Genomic DNA, 20,822 nt, shown 5'->3' with positions numbered 1-20,822 from the left:
TCGGTGACCTACACACATGGAGGTCTTCTCCCATTCTTCCATGTAATAACTTTCTTCAGCATGATGCTTTTAAAACAGCCGTCTTGACACAGGTTGGCTGATTCAGTCAGGTTTAAACTAAGCTTCTTTCAAATGGTTTTTGTAAACAAGAGCCACCATTCAAGGGACATATTCAGTAGATTATAAATAGTACACAATTTATTCAAGAAACATGATAATTTTAACATGAGTAATATTTTTGTGTTTATTAAAGTATTGAGTGTTTAGCTAAGCAACTTGCAAATATCATACTCTGTTATACTAGCATTTTGCCCTCATTTGTTTGGAATAGAGATTAGTCAGCTGAATTAGCTAGTTAGACACTTGCATTAGTCAAGTCTCACTTTACGTGTGGCGCACTGTTTGCTTGGGTGTGTGAGTTTTCTTGTATGGGCGTTTCTGCACATGTAGGACCACTTAGACTGACTCATGTAAACAGTTTTTTTTTTTTTTTATCGTATTTGGAACAGAGCCATGGTTATAGCAAGTATGAGGTAACATTTTGGAGGTCATGTAAGGTTGCCTCCCTTTCCCTGTACAGTCATCAGCTTTAGCTGAGTGGCCTGAACTCAGCCAGGTCCTGTTCATGCCATTTTTCATTTGTGTCCTGATGTTGTACAGCGTGTTTAGGGCGAGTGATATCTTTGTTTAACCTCTATCCTCACATGAACCTCTGAGCTTGAAATTGAAATCTTGTGTGTCACCTCGTATTGTACAAGTGTTTACTAGAGGTGAGCTGCATGAACAAAATACTGTCATAGTGTGATAAAAATTATATCATGGTAGTTACTTTTCTGGAAATTCAACTTCCAAATGTTGCATAATTTTAACATTTAAAAATAAAAGTGACATTATCTTTTTATTTTTTATTTAGTAGTTTTTATTTTATTAGCCGAGCTAAATTGCTTACATTATTATCAACCAAGTTGTTTACATTCGAAGCATGTATATGTAACACAGTCTTGTCTTGGTATTGGATTTGGATCAGTTGACATTGGATGATATACAGTGATGGGTAAAAACACCTGACAGATCTGAAAATATTGACCCTTTTTTACCTCCAAAACATGATTTCATTTCATAATGTTCATGAAAAAAGCAGATGGTTGCTCTGAGCACAACAAATATCAGTTGTACTGTTTTTATCCACTTTTAACTTAAATTTTTGGTATGTCTACCTTTTGCAGCAATATATTTTCTGAGAATCTCAATGTTATCCCCTGCCTTCTGTAACTCAAGCCATAGGCTTTCCTTTGAATGTACAATAGATCTTTCCAGTTTATTTTCCAACTAACCCCAAATTTGCTCACTGGGGTTGAGGTCCAGATTTGGTGGTGGCTAGTCCATCATTTTAAATGTTCCAGCTGATTTCTTCCATTGCACTTAGTTCAGGCAATAGTTAGTTTTATGGATATTATAATAACCAGTATAACAAAAATGATTGAAATCTCTTAAATACGCCTAGTGTTCTAACATTTTCGGCCACTACTGTATAAATCTTCAACATGTATAACACCAAGTTTGCTGAAAATATTTTGAATAGGTCATATGAACACAACGTGGTGTTTTCAGCACATGATAAAGAGTTCTTCCCTTACCCAAGGTGGTATGCCACCATCAGTCAACCATAGACCATGTAGAAAACATGAACAATCAGCAATCAACCTGGTTGTAACTGGATTTTCCAGCAGAGAGAACTAACTAGAACAGCCTCTTATTTTGATGCTTAAAATATTTGATATAAAAGGTCTGGCTTTCCGGCATTAAGGCAGTGGAATTATTAGACATTTCAATAGTGAGTTGATTTTTTAGATCCACTCTAAGAGATGGGCTGAGCTGTAGGCAGTTAGAAAAGCCTATTACTTACAGTCCAGAGCATTCGCTGTACAAAAAAAATTATCATGTGATTTGCAAGTGTTATACGTGTGTGTGTGTGTGTGTGTGTGCATACTTAGAAGTCGTTTAGGGACAAAACTGTCATGAGAAGTGAACTAAATATGGTAAAACCACCATTGGGGATGCTGTAATGTATGTGGGAAAACATTTATTAAATTAAATAAAGCATAGAGTTTGGGTTGATACATATTTATGATTAACCTTATATAAAAATGAATCTGTCATTTGTAAGTAAACGTGCATGTGTTTGTGCAATCCTTTTCTATTATTTCTTTGATTGTCATACATTCATGTTGTGCAGAGCTCTTGAATGAACAGATACAAACCAACACACACACACACACACACACACACAAACACTCTCTTAGACTCATGGGCGCTGCATGTGCTTTTCCTCTGTAGACTCTGGCTGCGCTCACACGTCACTCCATTAACCTGCTCCCCAACCACCTGGCTCAAGCCCTGCATGTGCGCGCCGGCTCACAGGAAATTAACGCTCGCATGCAGAGCGCCATCGCCCTGCGCAGCGGGGACAAACTCCGCCAAGAACATATCTCCCCCTTCTCTCTCTCCTTTAGAGAAACACTGCTGGAGCACAAGGTAGCTTGCTCCCAACTTCCAGCCATCCTGTCCTCCCTCTCTGCTCTCTCGCTCTCTCTTTTTTGCTTTATTTTTTTTTGGAGGTGCAAGCGATGGAGGCGAGAGAGTGTTTTTGTCATGAGTAAACTAAAGGACGTTATGTGCCAGCAATAGGAGTCAATACTTTCTAGAACATGCACAGCGGTTTAAAATGTTCTCAATTACTATATCCCATCCGAAAAAGCAAGTTAAGGTAGTCCAGCTGTTTTCAGAGCATTGATGCTGTTTTCTTGTTGGTTCAAGATGGTCAACCAGATTGATCATCTATCTAGACCATCTATCTAGACTATCTTTGCACCATATATTAATGGTCCCAGGAACCATCTACCACCAGTTTTATTTAGATTTTCTAGCTGGAGCGATGACACTTCAGACACCACTAGAATGCAATTTACTCTCCCCAAAACACAATTCTGTTATTATTTTCACTAGCAGGCTTTCTTCTGTGGAACGTAAAGTTTTATATTTTGAAGAGTCTTCAAGTTATTCAATGACAGTTCATATATAGTGACCACAGCTCCAAAAATGATTAAAATCTCCAAAAAGATTGTTTTTATGGCATGGTCTGAATGTTTCATTCATGAATCGTGCTCCAGTTCTTGAGTTGTTAAATGGATAGTGCATCTAAAAAGGAAAATTCTGTCATTAATTACTCACCCTCATGTCGTTCAAAACCCATAAGACCTTCGTTCATCTTCTAAACACAAATTATGATACCTTGGATGACATCTATGAGCTTTCTGACCCTGCATAGACATCAACACCACCGAAATGTTCCTAGACACGGAAACGTAGTAAGGGCATCATTAAAATAGTCCATGTGACATCAGTGGTTCAACCATCATTTTATGAAGCCACGAGAATACTTAATACTTATAAATAAATAACTTGAATAAATAACTTTATTCAATGATTTCTTCTCTTCCGCGTCAATCAATATATGAGTACAATGTATGGGTCATTTCTTGGCCTTGAACGACAAAGGTATTGAAATATCTTAATTTTTGTTCCAAAGATGAACAAAGTTCTTACAGGTTTGGTATGACATGAGGGTGAGTAATTAATGACAGAATTTTCATTTTTGGTTGAACTGACTCTTTAACTTGAGAGCGGCTCTGGCCATTAGTCTGACAAAAAGGGTTGGTTCCTGATCTGATCAGCAGGTTCTGACAAAGAAAAAGAGAGTGAATTTAAATCAACACTTAGTATAATGAGCCTGTGAATTTAGCCGATTAGGTCTCCTAAATTGATTGGTTTTAATCACAATCTCTATAGGCGGAAGGTGAACCAACTCCAGGGTAAGGCTTAAAGCAGCCAAATGTATTAAACATCATAAACCCATCTTTTTAGGCAACAACCAGACATCGGTGTCATGTAGACTAATAAAATATGTTTAATGGAGCTGAATTTGTATTTAACGTGAGGTGATTACAGTTTAATAAAAGCATTAGAAATTGATAATTAGGCTGTATAACGTTTCCTTTCCACTGTTATTTAAACAGCAAATAAATTATAAATAGAAAGTGATATTAGAACTTACTTTGATCTATCGCAAGTTTAAGCACTGTAAAAAAAACTATCGTTATAATCAATGAAGCTGTATACACTGTGAAACGAATCTCTTTCTTACATTGTACATGCATCTGCGCTTTTTTTGTTTATTTGTAATTTCGTGTAATTCAGTCAGAGAACGCGCGCGCACTCAAAACTGAGGAGTTTCAGCGATTACTCATCTGAACGCCTCTGATTGGCCACTGCATTCCTGAGCACAACATAATTGTGTGTGAGTGGTTAAAATGCCCAACACTGTAAAAACCTCTAAAATGAAATACAGTGCAACATGAGCAGATTTTTATTTGTTGCCACAGTCGACACTGCCTGTTCATTTTCACTTTGTTAGCAACAGACATAATAGATTTAATTTGTTTTTGGAGGGGAATTTTTTCCCCAAGTCCCCATGGCCAGGGGAAGGCTAAGCCTTCAGCCTTACACATGCTCCACCTATGACCATCTCTGATGAACTTGGTTCATCATATGAACGCGAATTCTTCCTGAACAAATGGGATTTGCCCACAGACGGGCCTTCGGGTTACTCATGATCCACTATCATGCATGTTTTCATCTTATTTAAAAATCTTATTTCTCCCTTACCTCGGTTTGAGTTGACCTTTGTCCCCAGCTTGGCCCTTGACTCTGTGCCACTCTCTGTGCTTGAGATGTTTCGTTTGCCCTGCCTCCATGATGCCCTGACATCACACGTCTTCTCACTGACCCAGAGAGCACAGGAGTTGTGTGTACAGTATGTGTGTTTATGAGCGCCTACCCAGCTCTTTCCTATGTGGTTAGCATTGCTTTCATGGTGTCATTGTGGTACTCATGTGAATAGGAATTTTTGTCCTTACTTTTCTGTGTGTGTTTGTTTCCTCTACAGTATTCCCAGATGCGAGACGAGGTGTTTAAGTCTAATCTTGTGTGTGCCTTCATTGTTCTCTTCTTCATCACTGGAATACAGAGCTTACTTCCCTCTGCAAGGTAAAACAGTAGATATACTAATGGCCATACCCACCATGGACATTGAGGTTGACACATGATCTGTTTGGGTTTATACTGCACATAGAAGTCATGGATTAATATTTCCCATAGTGTTAAATGTGGCTTTTTCAATGAAATGTAATCCACACCAGTCTGGAATATTCGATTACTCCCACGAGAGCATCATATAATATGTGATCGCTCATGTTTGTAGGATGGTGACTATGGTGATACAGTTCTCCGTCCTCATCTTGCTGCACTGTTGCCTTGTTGTTGTGACAACGGCGGAGGATTATAAGTGTTTGCCGCTGGTTTTGCGAAAAGCATGTTGCTGGGTGAACGAAACGTACGCTGCACGGAACGTCGTCATCTTCCTCTCCATCCTCATCAACTTCTTGGCTGCCATGATCAACATAGTGAGCAAACGTTTTTTATTTTATTTTTAATTTCATCATTATACTCTTGCAAATGTTATTGTGGATATATAACGTTCTAATTTGCGAGCTGAACCAATTTCAACTTATGAAAACCAATTATAAAAATGGTTTATAAATCCAATTATAGTCCCACTGTGGAGTATAAATGAATTTGTTTTCATTTTAGAATCTAGTGACAAAGGATTTCACTTAAATGTAACAAATCTTTTTTGAGGTATTATAAAATGTTCAAAATGCTTTTTGCATAGTTCATTATACTATTTTATAGATTTAATTTTATTTAATGACCTAAATAAATTACGTCCCTCAGAGACTGACAGCTTTGGATTGCAAATTCATTTGAAAATCAAGTTCACTTATTTATTTATTTATATATTTGTTTACCAGGAGAGGTTTTGATGCACTGTTACTTTTATTGTCTCTTATAATAAAAATAATTTATTTAAACCAATGAAAATACAGATCCTGTTGTAAATAATAGTGTAAAATCACTAAAAACTGTTGTTCCATTATTTCCCTTTTAACAGATTTTGATTCTTATCACTATCCTATTGGTAATTGGCCGATATTAGTAATTTTTCCAAATGCATTGTATTAGTAAATATTTAATGTGGATTTTTTTTGTTGTTGTTGTTTAATAGCTTACCTATTTTTTAAATTCATCTTTATTGAATTTCAAAATAAACATTAGTTTTTCATACTGTATTTTACATTGTTGTGATGCTTAAATTATATTTACAACATCTGATCTATTTTTTTTATATAGCTTTTGTTTATTTTATTATCATTTACTGCTTTCAATAGAATATTATATATAATTATATTGCTCTTTTATACAGATCAATTCTCAAATGCAATCAATTCTCTAACATTAGCACTCTCTTTCTCTTTTACCGTAGCTTTGGTGTGATTTCGATAAATCCAGCTCGTTCAGGAACCAGACGTTTAATGCATCTGCCCCAATCCCAGATATCTGCTTCTACCCAGAGGTCTTTTCATCCACTGCTTTCTACACAATCAGACCCCCAGCCTCTTGCCAGTTTCAGTCTGTTAAAAGGATTGATACAGTTTTAGCAAATGTGTAAACCATTTCAAATCAATTTCTTGACTGTACATCGATGGGCTGCTAATGGTGAGGTTGTCTGCCCATTTATTGACAGTATTTCGTGTTTACTGGAGTGTTGGCGATGGTGACCTGTGCAGTGTTCCTCAGACTGAACTCGGTTCTGAAGCTGGCCATCCTGCTGATCATGATCGCTATCTACGCAGTGCTGACCGAGGCCCTCTACACACCACTTTTCATCCGCTATGACACACTTACACTTAATCAGAGGTATGCAGACTCCCACATTGTGCCATTCAGGAACCATTAAGGAATAAATTAGCAAGAGCAAAATTATACATCACTCTTTAACAGTATGGATGTAATTGTGATGACTCAAGCAAGTTCGTAAGATGACGTGGACCCACTATAAGATAATAGCAATACATGTCATGCTGTTTCTAAAGTAGCAGTCTGCGAGTGTTTTAATTGATTTCTGTAAGTATTATGATTGACGTCAGCCAGTCATAAATTTCTTTGCAAAGTCTTAATGAAAGGGACACCTCAAACTCTAAAACAGAAAGTAAATGTAGGTGGTACAGTATTGCCTGGTGGTCAAAGATTTTGTATGGCAGCTGTAAGTTTATAGGTTTAAACCCTGAAAGGGTTGCAATTTTGCTGTCTGATGACATGCACATAATGTACACTTGTGTTACCACCTACATACACTGCCAAAAGTTTGGGTCAGTCTGTTTTTTTATTTATTTAGAAAAGGCTGTATTAAATAGAGAAAACAGCTTAAACTGAAGGCAGTCTAAGCACTGCCTCCGCAAAAGAAGATGAACGCCTGCTTCTACATCACTGCCTGTTTAGCCCCGCCCACCGATTCACACATGTAGTGTACATAAAAAGATGGGCGAACCCAGGTTTATTTAGAAACCAAACAATAAACTTTATTTGATTAACTTTATTTTTAATGAAGTGCCAGATCATGTCAGTAAGAACTTCATTCATTTGCAAACAAGGCACAATTTGACGCAGAATTTTCAGAAAGATCGAAACTAAAAAACTATTCTGTTCTGGCTGTTTTGGATCCAACAGTACTGCCTTACCACAAAAGTGTGAGTAACTGTTTTTGTGTCAAAGCACTTAAATAGTTTTACAGTATTAAATAAAAATAAAAAAATAATGCAAAATAGTAAACACTCCATTTTTATTTAAAGGCAGTTCATCACTGAGTTCAGTGATGTCATCATCCAGTTCAATTCAGTTTAAATAGTATCTGTGCAATCAAGTCGACCATATCGCTGGATATTAAGTGTCCCCAACTAAGCAAGCCAGAGGCGACGGAGACTTTGTCTATTATTACAGATAGTTTGATATATATACTGAGTATTTATGCATTTTAACCTATCACAGTGTCCATCTATGAAGGATGTGAACTATTAGCCAATCATAGCAGTGGGCATTTACTTCCGAGTCTACAATCCGCTTAGTCAATTCAAACAGAGTTTTAGGAAGAGGGAAGTTAAAAACGGGATAGAAACGGGATAGCCTTTTACTTCTAAATTATGTTTTTTGATGTAAAAAAAAAAAAATTGGACCTCAGTGAACAGTACAAAGTAATTCATAAAGTTCATGACCCTTTTACAAACAAATCATTTTCTTAACAGATATCATACTGTAAGTGTTTGAAAAACAGTGTACACTGTGATTATATCATCAAGGCTCTTTATGACATTTATGACAGATGGTTTCTCTTAGCTAACTGCACTGTGGACATTATAAACATGCTGGAGAACTCATGAGACTTTCTTTCCTGTTTCTCTGGTTACAGCAAAAGCTTCCTGGGAACCAAGGAAACGTCTCTGCTTCTCATGGCGATGTTCCTTTTAGCGGTGTTCTACCACGGCCAACAGGTAACAGACATGCACACAAACGCTAACCTGACAGCAGATCAGGGGCCATTCAGTGCCTATTTTATAATGTCACGTTTCTAAGAAACGGCTGCAAGTTATTGGCTGCTTCATAAGGTCTCACAGTCAATATATAAAAGCCCTGCTTTCTCTCTGACGCACCCTGTGTGCGGATCTTTTTAAGTTCACTCTACTGATTGTTGTCTTTGATGCCGTAGATCAGGGGAAAGAGCTGGGCCGAGTGGTGATGAGCTAGAGAGAAAGAGAAATGAGCACTGCTGAGTTTGTGTGTGTGTGTGTGTATGGTGTCGGCGCTGCTCTGATTAAGGAGCATGGTGCTCACTTATGACCGAAATGCTTTGTGCTTGTGCCATGTGTTGGGTCCGGCTATAACCTGCCTGCCCGTATTTGCCCCCTCCTCGTATCCATGGAAACAGCATGTCATTTAGGCAGGCGGTGCCACTGGCACTGCTTGGCCTATGGAATGGGACTTGGTGTGTTTTTCATGGACAGAGATTTGATCATTTCCTATTTATGCTCATCTTGGTGTGTATGTGTGTCAGATGAATGAACAAGCACTTTGTCACCGCAGGTCAGCGTCAATAAGGCTTTATTCCTCATATGCTGTTGTTTTTATGAGACATTCATTTGCATATACAGTGGGGTGCAAAAGTCTGAGAGCACACTGATAATTTGGGAATCGACATTCAATTTTAAAAGAAAAAAAATACGAATAAATAAGACAAAGACGTGTTGTTAAATGAGTTTTAAAAATGTATGTTCTATTTTATTTATTTACTATTTAATCAAAAGTTTAACTTGTTTAACTAGCTCTCATCCTTTGAAGCCTACTGTATGTATAGTTACAGTTATTTAAAACTATGTTATTATTTAATTGCTTCTACACTGGAAAATATCTTCAAATTTGATAAGAAAATTAATTAATTAATTAATTACAATTTCTCAAAATTTCATTTGTAAAACAAGATAATTACTTGTTGCAACACAGCATCTTTTTTAGCAATTTTTTTTTGATTAACGCTATAGATGTTATTCTGCACGAGCTGTGAGTGATTTTCTGCTTTTAATTTATTGTTTGGGTCATATTATCAGTGTAGACAGCAGTTGTAGGTACTGTATTATGCAGCTATCACTTTATACACAGATCTAATATAAAATCAATATTTAATTCCCGGCTGTATATTACTGTATATCCGAAGTTTAAACTGTTAAAACACATGATTTCAGTGCGAAAGACAGTATAATTAAAACCAAACAGATGTTTTTTAGCATAGTATCTGAGATACAAGCTGTAAAGGCACAGCTCTTTTCTGGAAAAAGGGGTAGGGAGCAGCAGCTCATTTGCATTTAAAGAGACATGCAAAAAAACAGCCTGTTTCTGATTTTAAAAGAAATCCCCTAATGGGACACGGTAATGGGGGAGAAACACTGAGAGAGTAGGAAAATTATATTTCAGTGTTTTTTGATGCTAACAAAACTTTTGTGATGGAAATAATATGAGGGAAGAATTTAATTATTTTGTGAACAAACAAAGTTTGGGGCAATGCAATATTTTTGCAAGAGAATTCAAATGTTTTGTGAGCCAACGCAAAAGCATTGAAATATAATTTTTCCTCTCATGTCATATTTTTGTCATCTTAGGGTCTCAATTAAAAAATAATCAGTGGAGTAAGACAAAATAGACTTTTTTTCTGAAATATATTATGCATTGTGGCTTCTTAAGAAAATGTCTTGTTTTAAGGATTTTAAGAAATTTTACAAAACTGTATAATTAAAACAGACGAAGTTATTTTTGCAGTGTAGACAGAACTGATATTAAACAGTGTGCCTTTACTGTGTCTCTTTAGTCTCTCTAAAGATTTTAGGAGTAAAATTTAGGACAAAGTAGATACTTTCTATAAATGGAGAACTCCAATGAGTCTACTGAGCTCTGATAAAGCAATAAAATGGCTTAAATTCAGCACATGTTCCCCTTGATTAAACTGTGAATGCAGGTACATGCCTTGCTCAAGGGAATAAGTCATGAGGGATATAACTTTTGTATTATCTGCTGAGTGAGAGCATTAAGGACCAGAATGTCACCACCGAAGAGCTTAGCACATCATTTTATCATGAAGAAGACAATGCATTCATTTTAGCCATTATTGTAACAGCTGTTCTTCCACCAGCCAGACTTTAACCATTTAAATTACTGTGCTGATAGCGATAAAGTCCCGTACCACTCCAGACAGCAGCGAGATTCAAAACCGGCCCTCCCAAGACACCTAAAACTTCTAAAACTCATTTATATTAAACTCTTTTCATACAGTTTTTCTTTTGTCAAAAGTAATTTGCTTGATGTGCTCTGCCTTAATTGTCTAATGTCTGAGTGTGTGGGTTCATATCTCTGTGTGAGTGTGTGCATGTGTTTTAGAGGTTAATGGAGGTTAGTCTTATTGATGTGTTTTTAATAATCAGTCGGACAGTCGCACACCCCTGTCTGCCCCACTTGCATAATTACTCCTCATAAAATCATCTTTGAGAGCATTCACAAGTAAATGCACACACACACTCATGCATTTTACACTCATACACATGCATAAACACTTACATCACACCCTGACTGTTAGTAAATTAATTTTTCAATCTGGACGCCTTTGTGAAACAGTTCCAATTAAAGCTGGATATTAATGTATGCAGATGAGCGTGTGTTGCTGCTTAATTAGGTGGGACCTTGTTGGAGCTCTTTGGCTGGAAGAGAGCTGATGGAAGCCAGGTTGAACAGAGATATCAGAAATGCAGCACAGCTCACTTCCTGTTAGAGACAAGACGTACCACAAAGGGTCATGACACTGTCAAATAATTTAAGGGTGCTTACTGCGTACAGTGTATGAAAAAAATAAAACAGTGATGTCAAAAATGATGTCATCATCTACTCGTGTTGCTTGAGGACAAAAGGAGATTTTTAGCTTTCAGAATATCTCGGCTGTTTTTTCATGCAGTAGAGATAGATGGCTGTAAAAAAGTCAAGCTTCAAAACGAAATTCTTTAAAGAAATTATTATTATTTTTTTTTTTGTAAGGAATCATTAAATTATCAAAAATGTGTCAGTAAATATTTAACATTTCAAATAAATGCTGTTCTTTTAAACTTTTTATTCATTGGGGGATAAAAAGTGTACGTTTTAACATTGATTTTAATAAGAAATGTTTGAGCACCAAATCAGCATATCAATATTTTTTTCTGGAGGATCATGTGACACAACACATACTGAAATAATGGCTGCGGAAAATTCACAGGAATTAATGTACTTGGAATTGTGTTTATTTTAATTCATTTTAAATGTAAAAAACTAATTGTAAAACATATTTCACCATATCATTTAGACTATTTAATCAAATAAATCCAGCCTTAGGCATAAGAGACTTCTTTTAAAAGCATTTAAAACATTTATTGACCTTTTGAAAGGTGGTTTATTTTGTCCTTTTAAGAGAGTAAAGTTGGAGTTTAGACTGGAGGAGAAAATCTTAAACCCTCATTAAACTGTCTGTGACATTTCAAAGCACTTTAAATGTGATGTTTTATATTGCTCTGATAGTCCCATCTAAAAAAATCATGATTCATCTTGTGAATCTGAAGGACAGCAGTGAATGTAGATTGTGTTCTGAAGAAAGTTAAATGGAGCAGAGCAAATGCATAAATTGGGCAGAGGGCACAAACCTGTACTGGTTTAGTTACCAGGAAGTAGAAATGACCCAGATGCAGATTGTCCCACATATCAATTTGCGAAATCAAGACAGAGACTTTAAAAGCTCTAAAGAAGTCTTAGGCCAGCAAGTGAAACTGAATGTTGACTTTATTCACAATCCATTTACTGAAACCACATACTGTACCAGATGTAGTCAGATTTATAGTTTAAATCTGTCCTGATGCCTCATAGACAGCCCTTTTTGGTCTTATACGTGCAAAAACACAAACACTGTGAGTGATTTGAGTATTCATGAAATCAGAGACCCTCCTATTGAAACTGAACACTAGTGGTCACAGGAGACACATCTGAGACACTTGTCCAGATATAAACAGCAAAATGCATCAGCTGACCACTTGATCTGATCACTTGAGATCGATCTTTATACCAGGTGTAAATAGAGCCAACTTAACCAGAAGAAATACATTTATATGTGCTGTCCAAATGTAAAACAAGCTATTCATTCAGTGTAGATTGGTAACGAGGTTTATGGTATCTCGCTCTGGGGCTCGGCATCAGCTCAAATCAGTGGGAGGAATGGATGAGAAGTCTGCCAAAAGCCTGATGATTTTAGCACAATGATGATCCCAGAGCCAAATTCACTTTTTAATTAACTTGTTCAAAATCAAAAATGTGAATAACCTAGAGTGGCATAGTTAACGACTAGTATAATTCAGCTGAGAATATGGCACTGTTTGAAAATGAAATCTGATTAACCTCAACAAACCTGCAAAACTGCACGGAGCAATGGGACAAAATCACACCTACTACAATGAGCTAAAGCACTTAACGTAACTAAAAAATGTTGACATTGATGCAAATGAATGGCATTGTAAATAGTAAGATGTGGGGAGTTAAAACTTTTGTAAAAAAAAAAAAATGATATTTTTTTAAGATAAACCTCTATAAGAATATCAGGAATCAATGTTGTAAAGCATTTGTACATTTGAATTTTTTCTGATTATGAGTTATTTTCCACATTTAAGAAGAAAGGGAACATCTGTGCATCTTTCCTGTCGCTGATTACCTACAGATGCTTTCTCTTCTGGTTGCTAGGATTTTTGTGTGTCTTTTTTTCCAGTGACTGGATTGTGTTTGCTGAGTGTGTATTTGCGATTTATCTGCCAAGTATTGCTGACAGTTATTTGATATAGCCATTTCTTGTCTCTCTTTTCTTTGAAACTTAAAGTCTTTTCTTCTTATATATTATATATGTATATGTATGTGTGTGTGTATGTATGTATGTATGTATGTATATATATATATATATATATATATATATATATATATATATATATATATATATATATATATATATATATATATATATATATAAAACAAAGATTTGAGGATAGTCACATTTATTCAACTACAGCACATTAAATAGGTTAAAAGTGACAGAAAAAAGCTACAAAAATCATTTCAACAAATTTGTAAATTGCAAATAAATATTTTTAGCAAGTTTCTTCATCATCATATCAGAATAACAGAATGATTTCTGAAGCATTATGTGACACTTAAGACTAAAGTAATGGATGCTGGAAATTCAGCATTGCATCACAGGAATAAATTATGTTTTAAAATATATTGAAATAGAAAACAGATATTTGAATTGTAATAATATTTGACCGTTTTCTCTGTTTTGATCAAAAAAATGCAGCCTTGGTGAGCATAAGAGACTTCCTGCTATATATTTTATGTAATTCATATTTTGTCCCGCACTGCCTGTCTGTTCTGAGTTTAGTAGCAGGGGCAAATTCATAATATTTTTTGCATTTGTGCAGACAAACATTCAGTTTTGAAGTGTGATCAGATGATATGTGTGTGCATCTGGTCAGTTATTGAGCTTCTCTCTGACTCGTACAGCCATAGATTATGGCAATCTTTCTCTGCCAACGACTGTGTGATCTGTTTTAGTTCTGACTAGCTTTATTCTCTCTGTCTCTCAGCTGGAGTATACCGCTCGTCTGGACTTCCTATGGCGTGTACAGGCGAAGGAAGAGATAAATGAGATGCGAGAGCTGCGTGAACACAATGAGAACATGCTCCGGAACATTCTCCCCAGCCATGTCGCACGCCACTTCCTGGAGAAAGACAGAGACAATGAGGTAGAGAGACAGAATGGATTTGGGTGTGTGTCACTCCTTTAGTCTGACAGGAAAAGCATTGCAGCACTCAGACAGCAAGAACACGTGAGGAGGAGAGGATGAATCACTGACACTCTTCTTTATTCTGCTTTATTGACGTGACAGTTAACTACGGAGGTCAATAGTAATTAAGCAAGTTAATACAAATGAATAGTTAATATACATGACATTTACATGTAGTCATTTAGCAGACGCTTTTATCCAAAGTGATTTACAAATGAGGACAATGACATGACAAATCAAGACCATACCAGACGGAGAACTCTGTTCCAACATGTAGTGAGGTGCCAAAAAAGGACAGCATCCTTACTATCCCAAAACATCAAAAGTGATAAGTGTTCTGGAATGTAGTGCATAGGTAACAACTCTGTGTAGTTGTATTGATTTCAGTTGAGTGTGACTTTAGCATGATGGTAGGTTAATGGCGCGTTATTTTAAAAATCATAAAAAGCACAAATATGTATTTATTTATTTATTTATTTTGATGAAATTAATTCTTTTATTCAGCATGGATGTATTAAATTTACCAAAATTGACAGTAAAACATATGTAATCTTACAAAAGATTTCTATTTCAATTAAATGCTGTTACTTTCATAAAAAAAAAAAAAAAATCTAAAATTACTATATGAAGTAGCTCAACTGTTTTAAACAGTGATAATAATAAGAAATGTTGCTTGAGCCTCAAATCAGCATAGTAGAATCATTTCTGTAACTTTAACGATGCTGAAAATTCAGTTTTCCCCTCACAGTAATAAATTATAATTATATAAAATGTTTTAAAATATATTCAAATTGTAATATTATTTCACAATATTACTGTTTTTGCTGCGTTTAATGTAATGTTATACTGTATTATTAGAATTATTATTTTTTTTTAATTCAGCATAAGAGACTTGTTTTAAAAACATTCAAAGAAATATTTCGAACAGAAGTGGTTCAGATCAGTTATTTTAATTACACTGAACTTGTATTTCTGAGCTTGCTGAAATACGTTCTAATACTTTCTGTAACATTGTTTTTCTTCTGGCAGTCATGTTTTTGTTTTGCTAGTTTCTTTCTTTTTCTTTTCTTACCTACCTTTCTTTATTTTCCTCCTTCATTTTTTCCTTTCTTTCTTTCTTCCTTCCTTCTTTCCTTTCTTTCTTTTTGTGAAGGCGGCCAGTGTTTATGTGCTCTCTTGTCCTGACGTGACTCCTCTGTTTATTTCTGGAATGTTCCGCTGTCAGTCAATCAGACAATAGGGAGGCTAAATAATGGAGCTGTATAACTCACAGATAAAAAATGCATCCATTAAGCTTGTGTATTTGTGTTTGGGAGAGAGAGAGAGAGAGAGAGAGTATATTTAGTTGCAGTAATTATCCCATTAATTTATAATCAGGTGGAGTATTGAGGCATGATTTAAATGCTGACGTTAAATGTGTATTTTGTTTGTTTGTGTATGAGTGTATGTCTGTGCTTGAGTGTGTGAAGTGAACTATAATTTACGTCACTCTATGCTATTTTTAAGATGAGAAAATGGTCACTCTTCCTCAAACACACACACACACACACACACACACACACACACACTTAAAGGGCACTGCAGTCATTTAGTTCAGTGACTTACACTTATTAAGTGTATTATTACCTGTTTTCTACACTTGTCTTCTGCAGTCACTGATTTTTTTATCCAAATGATCTCTCAGCAGTGCTGGCATGCAGTGATGACATCATGCGTCAGTGGGGCGTATCAGTGCGATGCTGAATGTTTGGGTGTATTGAGAGAGTTTAACCTCCTCTAATGTTGATCATGCTATTGACCACAGCTCTCTCTTTAAATCACAAAGTAGTTAGAGCAGTGGCCTTGTGGCTTGCACACTTTACACCTTAAATATTAGTATTAATATTATTATAGTGTTCCTGTAGCTCAATTGGTAGAGGTTAGAGGTTCGATTCCCCGGAAACACATGATAAGAAAAATTGATTGCCTGAATGCACTGTAAGTCGCTTTGGATAAAAGTGTCTGCTAAATGCATAAATTAAATTTTTTATTTTTAATTTAATTTAAATTTAAATATACATTATTAGTCACACACTTTATATGAATTGTACAACTAACTTTTTCAGCATTTTTTTTTGCGGCAAAATATATATATGCAAAAATTTTAGTAATTTGGTTGTGTGTTTTGTCCTTTCATTATTTTGTGGCAAAAATAATTTGAAATAACTTTTTAAAACTTTATTATTATTATTATTATTATTATTATTATTATTATTATTATTATTATTATATTAATTATAACTTTTATATTGCGACACTTCTTTGTTTTTAAGATGAGAAATTAAATATAAAAATATATGATATTATATTATATTATATTATTCATTAATTAAATATAACATTATTAATATTTAATGTATTATGTAATACACACACACACACACACACACACAAACATACATATATATATATATATATCTTTTTTTGATTACATAATATATGTATGTATACTGTGTATATTTATGATGTATATATAAATACACACACATACAGTCAATATTTTGCAAATATTTACATGCCTTTACATGTATATATTTATATTTTTATATTATATATAAATATATTGAACATATATTTTTCTTAAATATATACATCCATGTATACTGCACACACTGCATTGCACAATTTATAACAAGATTTATGTAAACCATGTTTTTTGTATGGTGTATGTGTTTTTATTGGCATTATATATCAGATATCAGCCTTATCAGATGCATCTGTTCTGCCTTCTGTTCTTATGAGGCCATCAAGTGTGTTTGTTATAAAGCAACACTGCCCTCTAGTGGAGATTTGTAAAAAGTCACCCCATGCTGTATAAACGATGTGCACTGTTATATTGTTCTGAAGTTCATTGAACCCACTTTTCTATATGTACTCACATCTGCCAGTTGTGTCAAATGGAACAACACTTTGAAGTTGACCTTATTGCAGCGAGGAGGTTTCTAACGTGTGATCTCCTTCTGTAGGAGCTCTACTCGCAGTCATATGACACGGTGGGAGTGATGTTCGCCTCCATTCCGGGCTTTGCTGACTTTTACTCGCAGACTGAAATGAATAATCAGGGTGTGGAGTGTTTGCGGCTGCTCAATGAGATCATCGCTGATTTTGATGAGGTCAGAATTCTAGTGGCACAAACATGCTCTTGTTTAAAGGCATAGTTCACCAATAATCCCCCATGTTGATCCAAACACATTCAGTGACCAAAATTACAGCATACAGGTTTGTCATGAAATGAACTTTCAGTTTAGGAGGAACTATCCCTTAATGTGAATGATTCTCTCTAAGACACACAAATCCATCACACCTGCTCAGAAGCTGCTGTTGAATGATTAATGCTACATATGTAGACTGTCATATCTGAAAGATTGTCTCTCTACAGCTGCTGGGGGAAGAGCGATTTCAGGACATTGAGAAGATAAAGACCATCGGCAGCACATACATGGCCGTGTCAGGACTATCTCCTGAGAAACAAGTATGAAAACACACACACACTCCTACAGAAACCTACACACTAATGCATAATAAAGCAGATATTACTGGATGTCTTATAAGCCTGTAGTATCTAGTTTAGTTTGTGCACTAATCTTTCTATATGTGTGTGTTACCATAGCAATGTGAGGATAAATGGGGGCATCTGTGCGCGCTGGCTGATTTCGCCATTGCTCTGAATGAAAGCATTCAGGAGATCAACAAACATTCGTTTAACAACTTCCAGCTCCGAATCGGTAAGAGTCAAAAGATTCAAACAGATAATTCAGAAGAACCTCTGGAAGTGAGAATGGAGCGCAACAGTGACTGGTCACTTTTAGATCAGCCTCGATTTCAGAAGTGTGTTTTCTCCACAGGCATTTCAGAACAGTTTTATAAAAGATTCAAAACCATAAATCATGCTCAGCTCTGAGATGATTCACAATATTACAATTTGATTTGAAGACAAAAAAAAATATTTATATATATTTAAACAGAAATTTTACTTCGGAAATATTATTGCAGAAGATATTTGAGGTTACTTGATTATGTAAGGATAGCTGATTATGTGGTTTGCAATGCTTTGTGTGAGTGGGCAGTCACTATTCCTGTTTCCATGGTTTCTTCTCTGACTGGTCAGTGTCCTTTCAGGATCATGGGTAATGGAGTTCTTCACCATGTGATTTCTTTTAAAATCATGATAACAATTATTAGTATTATTTTTATCTCAGGGGCATCTAAACAAAATAAACTGCCATTCCGAAGTATGAGTAAGAGGTCAGTAAGGTTTTATTTTCTAAGAAATTAATACTTTTATTAAGCATTAAATTAGATAAAAGTAACAGTAAAAATTATAAATAAATATATATTTTTGGCCAAGAACCAAATCAGCATATTAGAATGATTTCTGAAGGATCCAGCAAAACTGAAGACTAGATTAATGGCTGCTGAAATTTCAGCTTTGCATTAAACAAATAAATTATATTTTAAAATGAATTAAAATAGAAATATAAATTATTTATCCTGTTTGTCTAGCCCTTATCGCCTTCTAATATGTTTAATAATTTATATACCTTTTTTTTTGCTGACTCTACTCAGTTCGTAACCCAAAAATTGGCTGTCATGGCATAAAACAGTCTAACAAATTAGTTATTTAAAAATATAAATTCTAAAGAAGCCCCACACAGTAACTTGACAACCTCAGGTCTTGAACGATTTATTTATTATGACCAAAATCAGTGTTTTCTGATGAAAATTAAGGATTTATAGTCCCACTTTATATTAGGTTGAATTAACTACTAAGTACTTATTGTATTGCAAAACACTGCTATTGAGGTGGTATGGGTAAGATGTAAGGGATTTTTTAATAAGTACAATGTAAAAACATGTATTTAGTCTTTTAAACAGTGAGAAATGCTGATGCTGATCTCTCTCTCCTCAGGTATGGCTCACGGCTCTGTGGTCGCTGGAGTGATCGGCGCTAAGAAGCCGCAGTATGATATTTGGGGGAAGACGGTTAATCTGGCAAGTCGCATGGACAGCACGGGTGTCAGCGGGAAGATCCAGCTCCCAGAGGAGACCTACGCCATCCTGAATGAGCGCGGCTTTGCCTTCGAGTACCGAGGCGAGATCTATGTGAAGGGCATCAGCGAACAAGAAGGCAAGATTCGTACGCACTTCCTTGTGGGCCGCGTGCAGCCCAACCCGCTCATCCTGCAGCCGAGGAAGCTCACGGGCCAGTACTCGCTCGCCGCCGTGGTGCTCGGCCTGGTCCAGTCCCTCAACCGGCAGAAACAGAAACAAATCCTCAATGAAAACAACAACTCAGGCATCATGAAGGGCCACTACAACCGCAGAACTCTGCTGGCACCAGGCGGTCCTGACACCAGCCACGCCGAGGTCACGGACAAGAGCGAGCTGGCCTAGAAGACAAGGAAAACAGACTATGTACTTAACCAAAAGACTGAGCTGTACTTCAGACTGCTGCCACTGACTGAGTGTCTCTCTTGCTGTCTGTGTTTCTTTTTGTATTTCTTTTGTATTTGAGAAACAATAAAGGGGTTTAATTTTTTTATAAAGGTATGGGTTTCCTTTAAATAAATGTCCGTATGTTTGATTGTTTACATTCATGACGGTGCCTCATGTTATGTTGGAAATATTGTAACACTGAAATTCTTCTCAGAATTATTAACATCCCAAAACCCAGATTTTATTCAACACTTAAAACCAAAATGGTCCCATCTGCAGCTTTTTTTATATTGTTGATGGCAAAATAATCATATATATTGTTCATCAGTTAATTATTAAGCTGCAAAAAATCACAGTTATTATAGAGGTATCTAAATAACTTCAAATGTTTATGCTGCTGACATTGTGATGGATAGAAATGTCTACAATGGAAATGATGGTTAAGTGCATGATGTGCATGATGGTTAAGGAAAGACTCAAATCTCAGGAGACCCCTCAAGGTGAGAGGTGAGTAGCACACCCTGGCCAGAGGATGGGTAGCATGTCACGAGGCATGTACTCAGAGGAGTACTAACCTTCGAGAAAGTTGCAGCATTATACTTGGGACCTGATGCTTGGAGGCTTCTGCAGAAGCCCGGGCTGCATGTCCAAGCCAAAGATAAGGGCTATCACCAGCCTGGATCAGTACCAATGACTGAAACCATCATTATAATCGGTCAACAGCAAAAGGTCCTGACTTAGCAGGTGGTCAAACCCAAAAAAATCAGAAAACAGAACAGATCAGAGTAGCGCTGCAGGAAAAAAAAGGCTAGTATTGAATACACAAAGCAGGAGGACTTGGCAGACTCCATCTCAATTTCTTCATCCTCATCTGACATCTCCTGCTCCTCCTGGCTTGGAGCCAGCAGAGCACAAGTTGCTGGATCAGACAATGTTAGAGAGATAGCA

The 20,822-nt window shown here is 35.9% G+C and overlaps 1 protein-coding gene across 2 annotated transcripts in view; it reads left to right on the top strand.

Annotated features, from left to right (window-relative positions):
- Positions 1 to 20,018, top strand: part of adcy8 (adenylate cyclase 8 (brain)) — a 44,920-nt gene extending 24,902 nt beyond the window's left edge. The window contains exons 8-18 of one of the 2 annotated variants that reach the window (XM_052547553.1): positions 2,338 to 2,535; positions 5,006 to 5,106; positions 5,321 to 5,522; positions 6,443 to 6,532; positions 6,704 to 6,876; positions 8,423 to 8,504; positions 14,199 to 14,357; positions 17,405 to 17,551; positions 17,818 to 17,910; positions 18,049 to 18,163; positions 19,348 to 20,018. In XM_052547553.1, coding sequence (XP_052403513.1) covers positions 2,338 to 2,535; positions 5,006 to 5,106; positions 5,321 to 5,522; positions 6,443 to 6,532; positions 6,704 to 6,876; positions 8,423 to 8,504; positions 14,199 to 14,357; positions 17,405 to 17,551; positions 17,818 to 17,910; positions 18,049 to 18,163; positions 19,348 to 19,832 — 1,845 coding nt within the window. In that variant the 3' untranslated portion in view covers positions 19,833 to 20,018. The remainder of the gene's footprint in view (positions 1 to 2,337; positions 2,536 to 5,005; positions 5,107 to 5,320; positions 5,523 to 6,442; positions 6,533 to 6,703; positions 6,877 to 8,422; positions 8,505 to 14,198; positions 14,358 to 17,404; positions 17,552 to 17,817; positions 17,911 to 18,048; positions 18,164 to 19,347) is intronic. The other variant, XM_052547552.1, reaches the window with a different exon arrangement.
- The last annotated feature ends 804 nt before the right edge of the window (positions 20,019 to 20,822 follow it).

This window comes from Carassius gibelio, chromosome B2 (genome assembly GCF_023724105.1).
Source record: "Carassius gibelio isolate Cgi1373 ecotype wild population from Czech Republic chromosome B2, carGib1.2-hapl.c, whole genome shotgun sequence".
Taxonomy (NCBI): domain Eukaryota; kingdom Metazoa; phylum Chordata; class Actinopteri; order Cypriniformes; family Cyprinidae; genus Carassius; species Carassius gibelio.
The sequence above is the reverse complement of the archived record's forward strand: the minus strand, read 5'-3'. Positions and strand labels throughout refer to the sequence as shown.